This window comes from Megalops cyprinoides, chromosome 16 (assembly GCF_013368585.1).
Source record: "Megalops cyprinoides isolate fMegCyp1 chromosome 16, fMegCyp1.pri, whole genome shotgun sequence".
In the NCBI taxonomy this organism is placed as follows: Eukaryota; Metazoa; Chordata; class Actinopteri; order Elopiformes; family Megalopidae; genus Megalops; species Megalops cyprinoides.
The window spans coordinates 8,717,501-8,732,305 of record NC_050598.1 but is presented as its reverse complement, the minus strand read 5'-3'; the positions used below and the strand labels follow the sequence as shown (position 1 = coordinate 8,732,305).

The following is a 14,805-nucleotide window of genomic DNA, read 5'->3' as shown; positions in this document are numbered from 1 at the left end:
CATGGCGTGTCTTTCTGGCGAGGTGTTATCTGTTGTGCCTTGTGATGTCAGCGTAATGGGTCAGGCCCAGGTACCCACGGGCTTTCTGTCAACTGATAATCAGTGTGGTAGCTGGATGCAGGTGTGTGCTGTTTTTTCTGGCCTGGTTTTAATTGGAATGCATTAGCCTGCACTCTCTCAGGCACACTTTCAAGGCAAGTGTATGGGCTCATTCGGCACTGCGCATGCCACTATAGTGCATGATGTCCTGTGATATGGCACGTTTCAGTGAAGCTCTGACCCCGACCTGTGTCTCTCCGGCTCCCCCTGCAGGTGCCGGACCAGACTTGCATCGAGCCAGCGGTTGGATCAGTGCTCCCCTCCCCCCCCGCCCCCAGCCACCCCCTCCCGCGGTGCCAGGATGGACCTGAAAGACAGGCGGCACCGCTCCCTGACCCGCGGCCGCTGCGGGAAGGAGCTGCGCTACACCTCGTCGTCGCTGGACAGCGAGGACTGCCGCGTGCCCACCCAGAAGTCCTACAGCTCCAGCGAGACGCTCAAGGCCTACGACCACGACTCCCGCCTCCACTACGGGGGCTGCGTGGCCGACCTGGTGCACCACGAGGCGGACGAGTACTCCCGACAAGGTGGGTCCCCCCCCCGGGATTACCCTCACACATCTGGGGCTGTGCTCGGAGAGACCAGAGTGAGCCAAAGTTTTTTGTAGGTTTGATGTATTGAGTATTTACAGGTTTACCACATTGGTGTGTGCTTGGTTTGAGTGTGAGTTTCATGTTTTGACACATCTCTGACATCCAGAACACTTAAGTTACTGTCAAGCACCAGCATGTTAATTAACTGTGTGGTAAAGCATCATATGCTGTTCTGTTCGCAGGTGTTTGTTCACTTGTAACTTGGGGGAGGTGTTATCCTTCTCTGTATTGCACTTCACTTCGCTCACAGTCTCACCAGTGACAGGTGTCCTCTCTTTCTGCAGATTCCCCTCACCTGCATCAGGTTGTCCATGTCCCACCAAGTTCTGTTTCAGCCTCTGTATCATGAAAACTGTTCCTAATTTTTCAGGGGTTTTTCCTGCTATAGCTGCAGCTTCTTGCTTCTCCAAAGTGTCTCTCACTCACACACACACACACACACACACACACACACACACACACACACACACACACCTACGCATTACAGCACACCTCCCACAGGTTAATATACAGGATTGTATTCTTACCTCTCTCTTGGCCTAGGTGTGAAATACAGACCTGTCTCAGTAACACGTGTCACCCGTTACCCGTCTAAGTTCATGCAGTAGGGGTACCTGTTGACATGCTGGTTTGGTAACTAATCCACACAGCATCCCCGTGTTTACCCTGTGTAATCTGACCTGTAAGAAACTCTGTTCTCACCCGTAACTGCCCTCTGCTGCAGATATCTGCGCAAACGTCTCCCACACCTCTACCGCCTGGGTAGATTCTCCCAGCGCTGACGGTGTGTAGTGTAGTATACTGCAGTGTGCCTAATTAGTCACCAGAATCCCTCCTATAGAAGTCATGGATTAACACTGACTACAACATAAATGTAGCATTATACTTTAATACCATTATGCTATTATATGTGTATATTTGTGTGTGTGTGTGTGTGTGTGTATATGTGTGTGTCTGTGTTCAGGGGGCCTGGACCCCTGATAACAGGAACAAAAAATATGTTGCGAGATAAAAATATTGCATGTGTATTGGATCATTATTGTAGAAACCATCAGGGTCATGTTTATTCACACCATGAAGTATACTTTCGCATGGAATCCAACAACATACCTGCTATCTAACATACATCATTTTGGGAGTTCAGTGAGAGGCCATGGAACCATGTAGAGGCTGCCTAAAAGCTTCCTGTTTCCTGAGGATATAAAAGGAAGTAACACACAAAAGCAATTCCTCAGCAGCATGCATTATGAAAATTAAGGTCAGAGAGCTCTTCAAAAAATGCAAACAAATGGTCAATGATCTCTATAAATTCTGAAATGGCTATAAAAAAATTAACAAAAAGCTGATTCTAACACTTTCCATTATGATGTCCACAATATGTAAGTCTATTGATACAGTTGTAACCCTTCCAGGAAGAGGACACGAGTGCATCTTAGGTTCTCAAGCTTTGAGACAAGTGGTTTGGGAGGCAGCCGTAAATTCAAAGGCAACATTCAGAGATCTATAAAACAAACTGGCATTTTCAGGACACAAAGTGCCACCGAGTACTATTCATAGTCATTTGCATTATTGTAGCATTCATGGCCGGCTTGCAAGGAAGAGGCCTCTTGTGAGGGCAAAACAGAGAGAGAGAGACGTCTTGAAGACGGCAAACTGCATCTGAATGGCACTTGTAAACATGCCGTATTGTCAGTGGAAATGAAAATGGAGCTTTTTGCACCTGCTCATCAGTGTCATTTCTGGTGTAAAAAGCTGAAGCATATGTTGAGAAAAACTGTAAAATATGGCAGGCAGTCTAATACATTTTGAGTTTGTTTTTTTTTTTTTGCATCTTCTGGTCCTGAAGCCCTTATTGAGATGAAGAGAGTCTTGAACTCCACCATGTACCAGGGCATGTGGGCCAAAAACCTGGTTCTATTTGCCAAGAAGCTCAAGCTTGGCCAAAAAAATATACAATCCAGCCTGACAAAGATCCAAAGCATTCATCTAGATGTACAAAGAAATTGTTGACTGTGTATAAAATGTACGTGTTCAACTGGCCATCTCAATTTACAGGCCTCAGTCTTGTCTAACATCCGTGGTTTGACCTCTAATGAAGACCAAAAGATCTGAAGAACATGGAGCAATTCTGCCGGGATGAGTGGACAAAAATGAGTGGAAACATAAAACTGGCAGAACCTAAAACTCTACACAGAACATCTTGTAAGTGTAATCCATGCCAGAGAAGGACCTACAAAATACTAACTGTAGGCATGTGAATAAAATGAATTATTTGGGAACAGCATGGTTTTGCAATACTCTATTATGTTATGTATATAATTATTTACTTTTAAATCTGTCACCCTTATTGATAACATTGCAGTGTGAGAAATGCTTTAGCCCAACTGGCTAATACGTAGCATCATATACATAGATCATCATATACATAGCAGCATAGTGTTTAACTCACTAGTTTAATTAAATGTTATTCAAATTTTCATGTGAAGAATTATTATATCTGAATTACCTTTTTATTCAGTGCTGACACCACTATGTTTAGCTACCTGGCAGTATAATGAGAAGTGTTGTGAACTTTAAAATATTCCTTGCTAAAAAGACAAAAGTTCACATTTGGTGGCCGATCTTTGCTGGTAACAGCTCAGACCCACAAATCCTTTCCGCAGCAGGGACTATTTGATTATAAACCATCTGCTCCCTTTGGCTGTTTTACACTAGGTACAACACTCAATTACCAGCACTTTCCAAATTTAGTTCACAATAAAAAATATGATTTGAAATACAATAGACTCAAAGAAATATGCAAAGTTGGTGTCTGGGAGAGTACATTACATTACAGGTGTTTAACAGACACTCTTACTCAGAGCAGCTTCCAGCACAATACAGCATAGGTGTATCCAATCACGTTAAATGAGCAACAGTGTCAGACCAGGCTAACAACACTCCCAGACCAGTGAGTGTGGTTATAACACCATGCAAGCCTTACCACAAGTTAAGTTAGGCAATGGAAGCCAAGTATACTATCAGTCACTAGAACACAGAATCCAAAATAAATCACAATACAATACTACACGTAAGTTAAACATCAAATACTTGAGTAGACAACAGTGTCGTGATGGCAGGTGTAGAGCCCTGTTACAGGAGATCTTTTAACTGTGGTGGCGAGTCAGGGCTTTACACTTGTACACAGCAATGAGAGTAAGTTTAATGTCAGTGTCAGAGAGTGGATTTCTGCACAGAGATGCAGTCAGAGATGTGGACTGGCAGGGGTGTCTGACGAGGCAGGTGATTGGCTCCTGAGTTTTGACAAGCTGACTGATTGGATTAGATCTTTAACTCTGTGTAATCAATTTGTGATGAATCCTGATTTTCTAGCGATTAAGAGTTAAGACTCTAATGAGGACTGCTGGCTCAGTGCGAGACTTGACTTTAGACCCTGAGAAGCGTTAGATCATTAGTAGCCACAAGTTCACACAGAATGCGAAGCAGTCCACATTAAAAAAAAAAAAAAAGGCACGGATCTGAGTCATTCTCTATTTGACCCGGCGCTCTGAAATAGAACTCCGTTCTGTCGCATTGATCAGCCCGGATTCCTGATCATCACCTGCTCCAGCAGAGGAGAGGTGGGAAAATAATTTCAGAGTGACATCGGCCTCTCCGCAGGAGGGGTGCAGCACTCGGCCACCCGCGGGGGCCTCTGACCGCGGCAGGGGGGCGGAGGTGTAAGCACAGATAGCGAGGCCACAGTGGACTGTGTGACGTGTGTCACACAACCCCAGGGTGCAAGGACCTACTCCGAGGGTGTGCCCTGAAGAGGTGGGAGAGCGATAGCCGTCTGCCCCTGCCTCGGGATCGGCTGCTCTTTTCAGCGGCTGCAGACACGGGATACTCACAGAGAGGGAGGTAACACAGGGCCGTCTGTGTGCTGGAGCTCTTTTGTTTCTTTTTGTTTTTTTTATGGCTCCCTCTCCATCTCTCAGACGTCTGTCAATCAGCAGCCCCCACCACCACGCCAAATCACTTTCCTCAGGAAAAAAAAAGTTCTCAAGAAAAAAAAGGAAGGGAGAGAGAAACTCATTTCCTGTCATTCTTTTTTCCTGGATGAATATTGATCTCCCGTTATTGGGTCAATCTTAATGTGTGAATCCAGCCTCTCTCAGGTGATAATGAAAGTGGAGCACCGCGGCCTCTTTTTAAATGACGGCTCTTGGAGGTGAGAGCAGGGCGCGGGCCACGGTCCGGTGGGAAGGCGGGTCGAATCCCCCCGACGAGACGCCGCGCTGGCCCTTCTGATCCGAGGCATGTCTGGATTTGCACGCGCGGCGGCGGCAATGAGATTCGGCCACCAGGGGGGAGTCGTTCGCTCCATCGATCGTCTCGAACCGCGTCCTCCGGCCCGGGATGCCGCCGCGCCGCTCCTCTTCGAAGCGTTCTGACTGGCGCGAGCATACGCAGCACACCCCACCGCCTGCACGCTCGCGGAGGCTGATCCTGGTTTGCGCTCCCTTTGAATTCTTAAATTAGGCGCTCTGCATTCCAGCTGCAAGCTTCGTCATCTCACGGGCCCCGCAGGTAGAAAGCCAAGGCCGGAGCTCTCACCCCCTCCGTCTCCTTGCCCCGCCGTTTTTGATGTGAAATTAGCTGCCAAGTCACACATTTATTTATTATTTTTTAGCTTGTTGACTCCGTGCTTTGTTGGTGTATCACAGCAAATCTGCACCAGTGAAGATCAAAGGAAGAACAAAGAGGCTGCTGGGTATTAAAAATAAATGACTTTGAGATTAAACGCGCGCTCTCTCTGTGCGTGGAGGCCCGCAGTTCTACGCCCGCTGAATTCCTCTCGCGGCATGGCACCGCTCGCTGCCTAATCTCGGGAGAGACTGAACATCGCCGCGGCAGCGGCTGGGGAATCACTTAAGAGTCTCACATCTCCGTGGAGATAGTCAGGGATTGGGTGAAACGTGTAGCAGCCACTTCCCTCAACTCTGTGCTCGAAAAACGACGTCCTTCTAGGCATCAGGAAGGGCACCTATCCTTCATCTTGATCATCCCAATGGCTCAGTTATTCCCTTTTTCCACAAGAGCTGGTTTGGATCGTTTGACTTCCATCAGTTCTCTTGGTCCCTAATTGATGCTTCTCACTCACATCACTGTTATATGTTTATATGTGAGTGTGTGTGTGAGTGTGTCTGTGTCTGAGTGTGTGTGTGTGTGTGTGTGTGTCTGTGTCCGTGTCTGTGTGTGTGTGTGTGTGTGTGTGTGTGTGTGTGTGTGTGTGTGTGTGTGTGTGTGTTTGTGTGAAATAAAGGCATGACTCCCCTGTCAGAGGGCAGTTTCATCAGGGCTGAGGGGAGTCAGACTCACTGGCCATATGGTGAGGGGAGAGTGCGGGTCCTGGTGTTCCAACAGTAGGCGCTTGCCGGTATTCGTGCATGCTGTCTCAGGCACCAGAAAGCCCTCAACTGCCCTCTCAAGAGCAGTTTGTCTCTCGGTAACATCTGGCACCGTGTGCGCCAGGCCCGACTCCAGACATGATCAAACATGGCGTGCTTTGCACAAACACAACAAAGACGATTTATGACACATTGACCGCTAGCTGAATTGCTTATTTTCTCCACAGAAAGTCTGATCTGCAGAGGGCCTCTGTGTGGTTTGCGGAGCTCTCTATGTATGCGTGTGCGCGAGCGAGCGTGCGTGTGGTTGCTGGGTGTAACGGGCTTATTTCTCCCATGTTGAAGGCCTTGCATGGCTGAATGCATATGTTTGAAGGCTGCCTGTCTGTGGCACTCAGCGTAACCGCGTCTGAATGAAAGGAGCCCTTGGGTTCGATTACTGAAAGGGCTGAAAAGACGCTGTTTGACAGTGCATCATATCCAGCATGCCTTTTAGAACGGCCCAGAGACCTGGAGCAAAGCACTTCCTGAGTCATGTGCCAGTATCTATAGTAAAGAAACAGAACTCAATAATGGGTTTGTGTCTTCTGGGTTCTTTCACCAGACTTTACAGCCAAGATGGCGTAAAGCCTTCTATTCAAATTATGTTCCTTCTTTCTGTCTTTTCTTTCTTTCATTCTTTCTTTCTTTCTGTGTGTGTGTGTGTATATATAACTATATGTAATAATGTTATGCTATATTTGGTGTTTTGGATATTTGGTGGTTTAGATATTGGTCTCTCACTCTTGCCATCACCTTAGCAGAGGATGCTCCCCCCATTTCTGGTGTGTGTGTTTGTGTGTGTGTGTGTGTGTGGAGTGTCTTTGTGGTTAAATGGTTTAACTGCAACATGGCTACACATGGAGGATGTAATTACTTCTGTTCCCCAATTAAGAGGTGTGGTGCCCCCCCGCAGTGGAGTGCGCACCCGGGAGACCACGGTGATTGACCGCGGCAGCCCTCCCCTCCCCCACTCGCCGTTTGCTTGTTACCCCTGTGCCGTGTCGCTGATGACAGCCCTAACGATGTGCCGTTCGTTCAGGGACCGTCCCGCACGGGCGCCGGGCTCCGAGCGTCTCCTCTCGCAATTAACACCCCGGCCCCTGAGGGCCGCCAGAGGCCACGTCGCCCCCCCCCCCCCCCCCCCTGCACAGATAGCATGTCTGCCTATGGCAGGAAGTGATGTCACGCAGAGAAGGAGAGACAGTGCTTCGGGGGCAGAGGTTCAGAGCTGCGATGCTGCAAGTCACCTGAGCTGCTCGGTGTCGTATATGCAACATATTGAATAAATCAGAGAGAATGCATTTCCAAAGTGGTACAGAAGGGAAAGGAAAAGTCATGTTTCAGTACATTGAGGACTGTAATATGTGTTAACATAAGCTGCCGTTTGGTTGTATTTTGTGAGACAAAGGCCTGGATCTAATCATACACTAACACCGGTGTGCCAAGTCCCCTTGGAAAGGAATTTAAGTTTAAGCATTCCTTTTCTTTCATCACTGTCACTATACGGCCTGCAAAAAAAATTGCGAGAAATGTGCAGGTTATGAAATTCGTATTCAAACTCAACAGACCAACCGCCATAGGACTGAATCCAGGCCACAGTCTGCATGCGTAATCACCTCTTTCAGGGCAAACCTCAGAGGGGCTGGGGTGACGGAAGGAAGGTGGCGTATATCTGGGAAAGGGGAGTGTGCCACTTGAGGAGAGCTCAGCCATTTACGGCCCTCTGAGGAGATTCGCAGCCAGCTGTGTAATTTCAATAATGGCACCGCAATCCCACAATCCCCCTCACAGCGGAAAAGGCAGCGGGCCGACCTTGATCTCTGTCCTTCCTGCTCCTCTCCAGTCTATGTGTAATATCTCCCACCTGCGGTGTGTCTCTCTTTGCCTCCTGCTCCTTACACCTCTCCTCCAGGTTTCTCTCTTTGTGCCGGCGTTGCTCCCCTCCCTCCTCCGGCTGTGGGTGTGGCAAATTCAGAGTCCCAAATACCCGAAGGCCATTCAAGGCACCTGTAAATCAGGATTTAGTGTGCCCCCTCCCATCTCAAGATGTGGACGTGGGGGCAGAAGTCTTGATTGGGGCGTTTCGCGACCGAGTTATTTGGAGATAGCGGGTTGGGTTCGGGGCTGAGATGGTGTGATAGTACTAGGCTTTTGTGAGGTGGGAAATGTCACATCATGGCAGCCCTTTGACTAAAGGAGCTGTTGCAGAACTGGAAAACACGCTTAAGGGGAAACAGTTGCACTTGTACACAAAGGCACATATGTGCATGAACACACACATGGACACACAAACACATGTGCACACACTTACATGAATACACACATGAATATGTACAAATGCATACATAAATACATGCATACACATGATACTCACTTACACTTCACAATTGCTGAACAATTCATAGGTATCACATATATCCTCATAAGCCTTTTGTATTTTGAATGTGGAGAGAAAACTGACTTGTGAAGCTCAGACAGTCCCTAATAGCACTTGATGAAGTGTTTTTTTATTTATTTGATCTGTAGATCTATTTGAGATTGATACTGCATAGAATGCAGACCAAAAAACCTTAATTTATCATATTTTAACAATAACGTTGACATTTCTACAAATAACAATTCATTGCCTGCTTTGTGCATAATTATTGTGATGGAAGTGGAGTATGATATATAAGAAAAGAATGTAACATATATAAAGTCTAATTCACACTGGCGCATAATAACATCATTGCAGGAGTAATCACAGAGTGAACATGGCAGTAAAAACTGCTTAATACTTTAGCCCTACCTCATAAATTCCCTTTTTGTTTTCATTTTAATTACATTCTCTTGCTGTTTTATTCTCTGCCTCCCTCTGACTAATATCGTGTTTCTCAGTTTAATCATACTGTCACTGAAGCCCCTTCCTATTCTGGACCTGCCCAGCTCAGTGTGTGTGTGTGTGTGTGTGTGCGTGTGTGTGTGTGTGTGTGTGTGTGTGTGTGTGTGTGTGTGTGTGTGTGTGTGTGTGTGTGTGTGTGTGTGTTCATGTGTGCACGCATGTGTTCCATGTTTTATTGCTGAGTAGTGTTGTGTTATATTTTTGTGTTGCTTCGGGCTGTTGTTTCGTGCCATATCCCTTTGCTGTGCTGAGGTAGAGTTAAGTAAAGTTTATTGCATTATGACATTATTCATCTCACGGTCTCTAGTAACTGTCTTAGCCCAACATTGATTTTCTCATAAAAAAACCCTTATTGTTCCAAAATAAAGGCAGAATAAAGTGCTGAGGTCTGGCAAAGACCCACACCATTTGACACGTTTAAATTGGAAATAATATGTGTTTTCTATAGATATATGTGCCTTTAAATTGTGTCATCAATCATGTTTATCGCAACTCCGGTTAAAACCAGGAGCTGCAGGAACAGGATGGCATGGACACACCAACAGAGAATACTGAGATTGAGGAGAAAAGTGGCAGTTGGGGTTGGGTATACTCCAGGCTGTGATATCCTCACTCGTTCATGGTTAACTGCGTGATGCATCCATCCCACATGCCTGTAAAATGTGGTTTTTCAGGACAGGGACAGAGAGTATTGGAGAAAACTACTTTAAGAACGAGGGGGATGTGTTGATGGAACCTGGTGTCTAAAGCAAGGGGTTCATTCCAGCCATCGGTGTTTTAAAATATAGGGCGGAAGGACTGTTCTCATCTGTGTCACCAGTAAAGTAATTGTATTTAGTTGAATTGCTCTTCTGCTGAGAATGTGATTGTTAGCTCTTAACATCAGTCACATGCACATTTACAGTTATTTTATCTTTCCCAAAACTTACTCCCTGTGAAGGTGATATACACTATATGGACAAAAGTATTCGGATGCCTGACCATTACATTGTAATGGCATTGCATTGAAATACATATACTTTAATATGGAGTTGGTCCCCCTTTTGCAACTATAACAGCATCCACTCTTCTTGGAAGGCTTTCCACAAGACTTTGGAGTGTTTCTGTGGGAATTTGTGCCCATTCGTTCTGTAGAGCATTTATGAGGTCAGGCACTGATGTTGGACGAGAAGACCTGGCTCGCTGTCTCCGTTCCAGTTCATCCCAAAGGTGCTCGATGGGGTTGAGGTCAGGGCTCTGTGCGGGCCAGTCAAGGTCTTCCACACCGAACTCATCAAACCATGTCTTTATAGTCCTTGCTTTGTGCACTGGGGCACAGTCATGTTGGAATAGAAAAGGGCCTTCCCAAAACTGTTGCCACAAAGTTGGAAGCATAGTGCTGGACAGATGTGAAAAAAGCTCAAAGGAAAGCACCTGGACAGCAGGCTCCTGTTCCCGTTGTTCAGCTCTTTTTAATCACGTGCGTGATCTCAGCCCGACATCAATCCACTCTGCACAGCTGCGAGCTGCAACTCCGCGACATGCAAGCCAGCGCTCTGGCTCCGGCTCCCGAAAATTGGCAGTTCCGTCCCGATGATGGCCTCCATCGATCCAGCCAGCGGATGGGAGAGGAAGCGGGTGATGAGGTGGCGGGAGAGCGGGGATTGAAGGCACCAGAGAGAGCCGTGGCACTGATGGAGGAGGCGGCCGCGGAGGAGCCCGTGATGAGGTCCCGACCTCGCAGGGAGCGAGAGGCGTGCGGGGACACCCCCCCCCAACCGCGCCCCGCAGCACGGTCTTTGATCCTCGTACCCCCCGGACACAGCCCCCCCCCCCCTAGTGATAGGGGATGTCGTCCCCTCCCCGGAAAAGCAGATCGCAATCGGCGCGCCCTCTGCTCTCGCCCGTTGCCTTTTCATTTCCTGTTTATGCACTTGCTGCTTTGAAGTGTTTATCTGGCGGTGCACAGAAACACAAGAGCACGAGGCCCAAAGCCATGTCCAGGGGTTTAATCTGCTCCCAGCTCCCCAGTCCGTCTCCATGGGCTCTGCAGCCCGCCTCATCCCTCTGTGGTAAAGCATCACCATGAAATGCCCCTATGCTCCTCTTTTCCGTCTCTTTCTCCTTCCTGTCCTCCTCTCGGTTCTGTTTCATCTCCTGGTCATGTTCTTTCTCTCGTTCTTCCTTCCTTTCTCTCCGTCTTCCTCTCTCCTTCTTCTCTCTCATGTCTGTCCTTGTACTTCTTTTATTTTACATTCTTTGATAGCTCTTTTGCTCTTTCTCTTCTCTCTAAAGGGGGGGGGAGGCGGTTTTTCCTGGGCCATTTTAAACTGTGAGTTCGCAATTAATCCTTTCTGTGTTGCAGGAGGCATTTCGTTTCCAGGGAATGTGCGGGGGGGGGGGGGATCTACCATCTAAGATGAGCCCTGTTAGCAATTTTCTTTGTTGACAGTGCTCTGTGTCAATATTTTACCATTTGTTGTGCCCTGTGTTGACAGTGCACTGTGCTGAGAGTTTGTTGTGTTGACAGTGGGCTGCGCCGGTGTGAAATCTGACCCCTCCCCTGGCGATAGAGGTTGATACCTTCGCGAACCGCGTCTCCAGGACTGGCCATTTGGCGACGACGGCGATTTTCGCCCCGCTTTTTACCCGCGGCCTCTGAAGGCGGTGATTGCTGCGGAGGTGAGTGGAACGGGACCTCTCCAACCTGCAGGAATCAACAAAGAGCTTTTCAACGCCGCGGTCACTCCAGCCTGTCAGAGCAGCAGGGGTGGATTACTCTCTGCATCGGAGCCCCGCGGAGGTCAGGCCTCGACTTCTCAAAGGCCTTATTACCCCGCAGTGGCCCAGCCGGGCCCCCGTTCCCGGCCTTTCAGAGCCGCTCAGTGCTTCCTTTGTCATTACGCAAAGGATAAATGAGAGAGGAGCAGTCTTTCCCCCCATGACCCAAATGGGCTTTAATTTTTGGCTACCAGGGATGTAGGAGCCTGGAAAATTACCGCCGCGTGTCGCCGAGAGCCTTAAGAAAAGTGCTTAATTGAGGATGCTGGGACCCTGAAGGGCATTTCCACCCTGCCCAGTGAAAAAATGAGATTAGTCATGCGAAGCATCGGAGCGTGCTGCTTTCAACAGGGCGTTCGAGCCGCTAAAACGAAATAATGCAGCTCTGATGAAGGGCCTCCCCCTCCCACCCCACCCCAGTCTCCATTCAGTCACACGGTCAGTTCCTTTGTTTCCACATCGCGGCTTAACAGCCGAAGTTTTCAAGCAGCGCCCAGAAACGAGCGTCACCTGACCTGCTCAGAGCGCACGTACGCGTAGGCCAGCGGACGGCGAGAGACGACGGAAACGCGTCACGGCCTCGGTTCTCCCCGCGACGGCAAAGGCGTCGATTCGTTGGGGAGGGCCGCTTAGGCATCCGCCCCACTGGCAGCGGGGAAGAGCGGGACGGGAAAGAAATGTAGCCGTGTTTGAATAACACGCGGGCCCCTGACTCCTCGCATCTTAATACCAGCGCCTCTGCTCGGCGCGCTAGGCCGCATTAATCATCCGCCGCGGAGACGGCGCTTTTTTGTCTTTACTCGGCTGGATAAATGATCGGGGGGGGGCTGACCCCGCGCGCCGCACTCTGCTTCTGCCCGCATCAGCAGGAAAGTTGCCGCTCCGCTGATGTTTGTTCCCCAGCCTCCGCCGGGACGGGTCCGTATTTATAAACCCGCGCGCGGGGAGCATTGTGGGAAACCGCTGCCATAACTCATAGCAAGGGAGACGAGGAGGCGGAGGGGGGGACGCGACAATGCCAATGGGAGAAGCGGGAAGCAGCACGGTGGGGGGGGGGCAGCCAAGCCCAGGAGAGTGAATTCACAGGCGATGCTCCGAGGGGCCCCCTATGAATATGGCAGAGGCAGACAGTGCATCTGGCACACCATGGAGCACCATGGAAGCATGGCAGAAGATGCAGAGCGGAGTGTGATGATTCTAACGGGACAACACACCACCTCCAATCACTGCAAAGGCTTTTTTTCACTTTGTTTTTGTCCATTAAGGAAGGAATAGGAAGTCAGCCATGTTTGTCATAGCTGCCACAGCTGGCCGTAGACTCGGTGGAGCTATCTGACCCAGACACCAGAGCCTGTCTCAAACACTCTGCACTCTAATGCTGGGATAGCATGTGCCCTAGCATGCTTGTTCTCTTATGGAACACTGTGAGGTGGGTGTTTCCCCCAGTGGATGTGGCTAAGCTATATTCATCTGTGTGGGCCGGTGGGGGAAAGATGGCCCATGATTTAGTCTGACAGAGATGGACCGAGTGAGGAAGAGAGAGAGAAAACTAGAAAGGGAAAGGGGAAGAGAGGAGAAAAGTTACTGAGAGTAAAAGATTTAAGCATTTTTATGCTTTATATGTGCATTTATCTTCTTAAAGATAGACTTGTGACAATTGCAAGAGTGTACAATGTACAAGCAGCTGTGTGCCTAAATATAGTCAGTAATGCCTACCTCTAATTATGTGGTTGGCAGGTGAAATACGTAATTATGCCTTTGTTACTTGTTCATATTTATCAATATAATAGCGATTACCTCTATCAACAGTTCTTCATGGTTAAATTGAAACTGACAGAGATATATATCTATATAAATTAATACTGAAAAAGCTTACTACGGTAAATCTTTTTCTGTCATAACATAATAAAGTCAAGTTCCACTCCTATGTAGAATGTGATTGATTTTTTTCATATTGTGTGTCTGGAATAAAGTTTGTGTAGAGAGCCTGAAGGCAGACACTGCAAGAATAAAGCTCCTATTGACTCTTTTCTGTGAGAAGAAACGATTGCTGGGGAGTTTTTTAATTGAAGGTTTTACAAATCCTTGTAATCGTGGTTATAAGCCATTTGGGTTTTGTTCAAAACTATCAGTAAGAGGAGCATTAACAGCGCTTGTCATGTGCGCGGACAGAAATGTGAACGAAAAATTGAAATAATGAAAGAAAACCAAGGGGGTGAGGACACCAGACTGGTGTCCTTGTAATTCTTTTTTCCTTTTTTCGCTAATGGAAAAGCAACATAAATTACAAGATGAGTTTGTCTCATAGCAGTGCAGCAGGTCTGTTGACATTGTGCCATTTAGCGTCTCATTCTGATTTTGGGTTCTGATTGTGACTTTGAGATTCTGATCATAGATCATTTAGTCTCTGATTGTTGCTCTGAAGGATCTTTTTTTGTTGGTGTTGTTCTTGTGGCTCTGCCAGTTTAGTTTGAAATGTGTTGTAGGTCTGAAGTTCTGATTCTGAGTATGGCTCTGACTTCGTTCTTAGTTCTGATTGTTCATATATTGTGATTGTGGCTCTAGAGTCCTTAATCCTGTGTCTCTGCCGTTCAGAGTAGTGAAGCTTAATGCATTCTTTCTACATATGTTTGTGCTGTGCTAAAAATCTATATAACATCTATGTAAAATCTATATAATATCTCTCTTTCTGTCTCTAACCTCATCTCTTCATCCCTCTCTCCTTTCATCTACCTCTGTCTCTCTTATCCCTCTTTCAGCTGTGCTCTCTCTGTCTTGCTTTTTTCTTTGAAATTTTTTTCATTCCAGTCTCTCTGTTTAGTTTCTCTCTATCCCTCCCCCCCCTTTTCTCTTCACTTCTACACTCTTCACTTCTCTTTCTCGCTTGCTCTCTCTCCCCTCTCCCTCTGTGTCTCCTCTCCCCCTCCTCTCTCCTCTCTCCTCTCCTCTCTCTCTACTCTCTCTCTCCTCTCTCCCTCTCCCTCCTCTCTCTCCCTCTCTCTCTCTCTCTCTCTTTCTCTCTCTCTCCTCTCTCTCCCTC

General features: G+C 47.7%; 1 protein-coding gene across 1 annotated transcript in view; it reads left to right on the top strand.

Moving 5' to 3' along the window:
• Positions 1-400: 400 nt before the first annotated feature.
• Positions 401-14,805, top strand: part of tenm2 (teneurin transmembrane protein 2) — a 210,205-nt gene continuing 195,800 nt past the window's right edge. The window contains exon 1 of the mRNA XM_036547720.1: positions 401-626. Within this exon, the coding sequence (XP_036403613.1) occupies positions 401-626 (226 nt within the window). The remainder of the gene's footprint in view (positions 627-14,805) is intronic.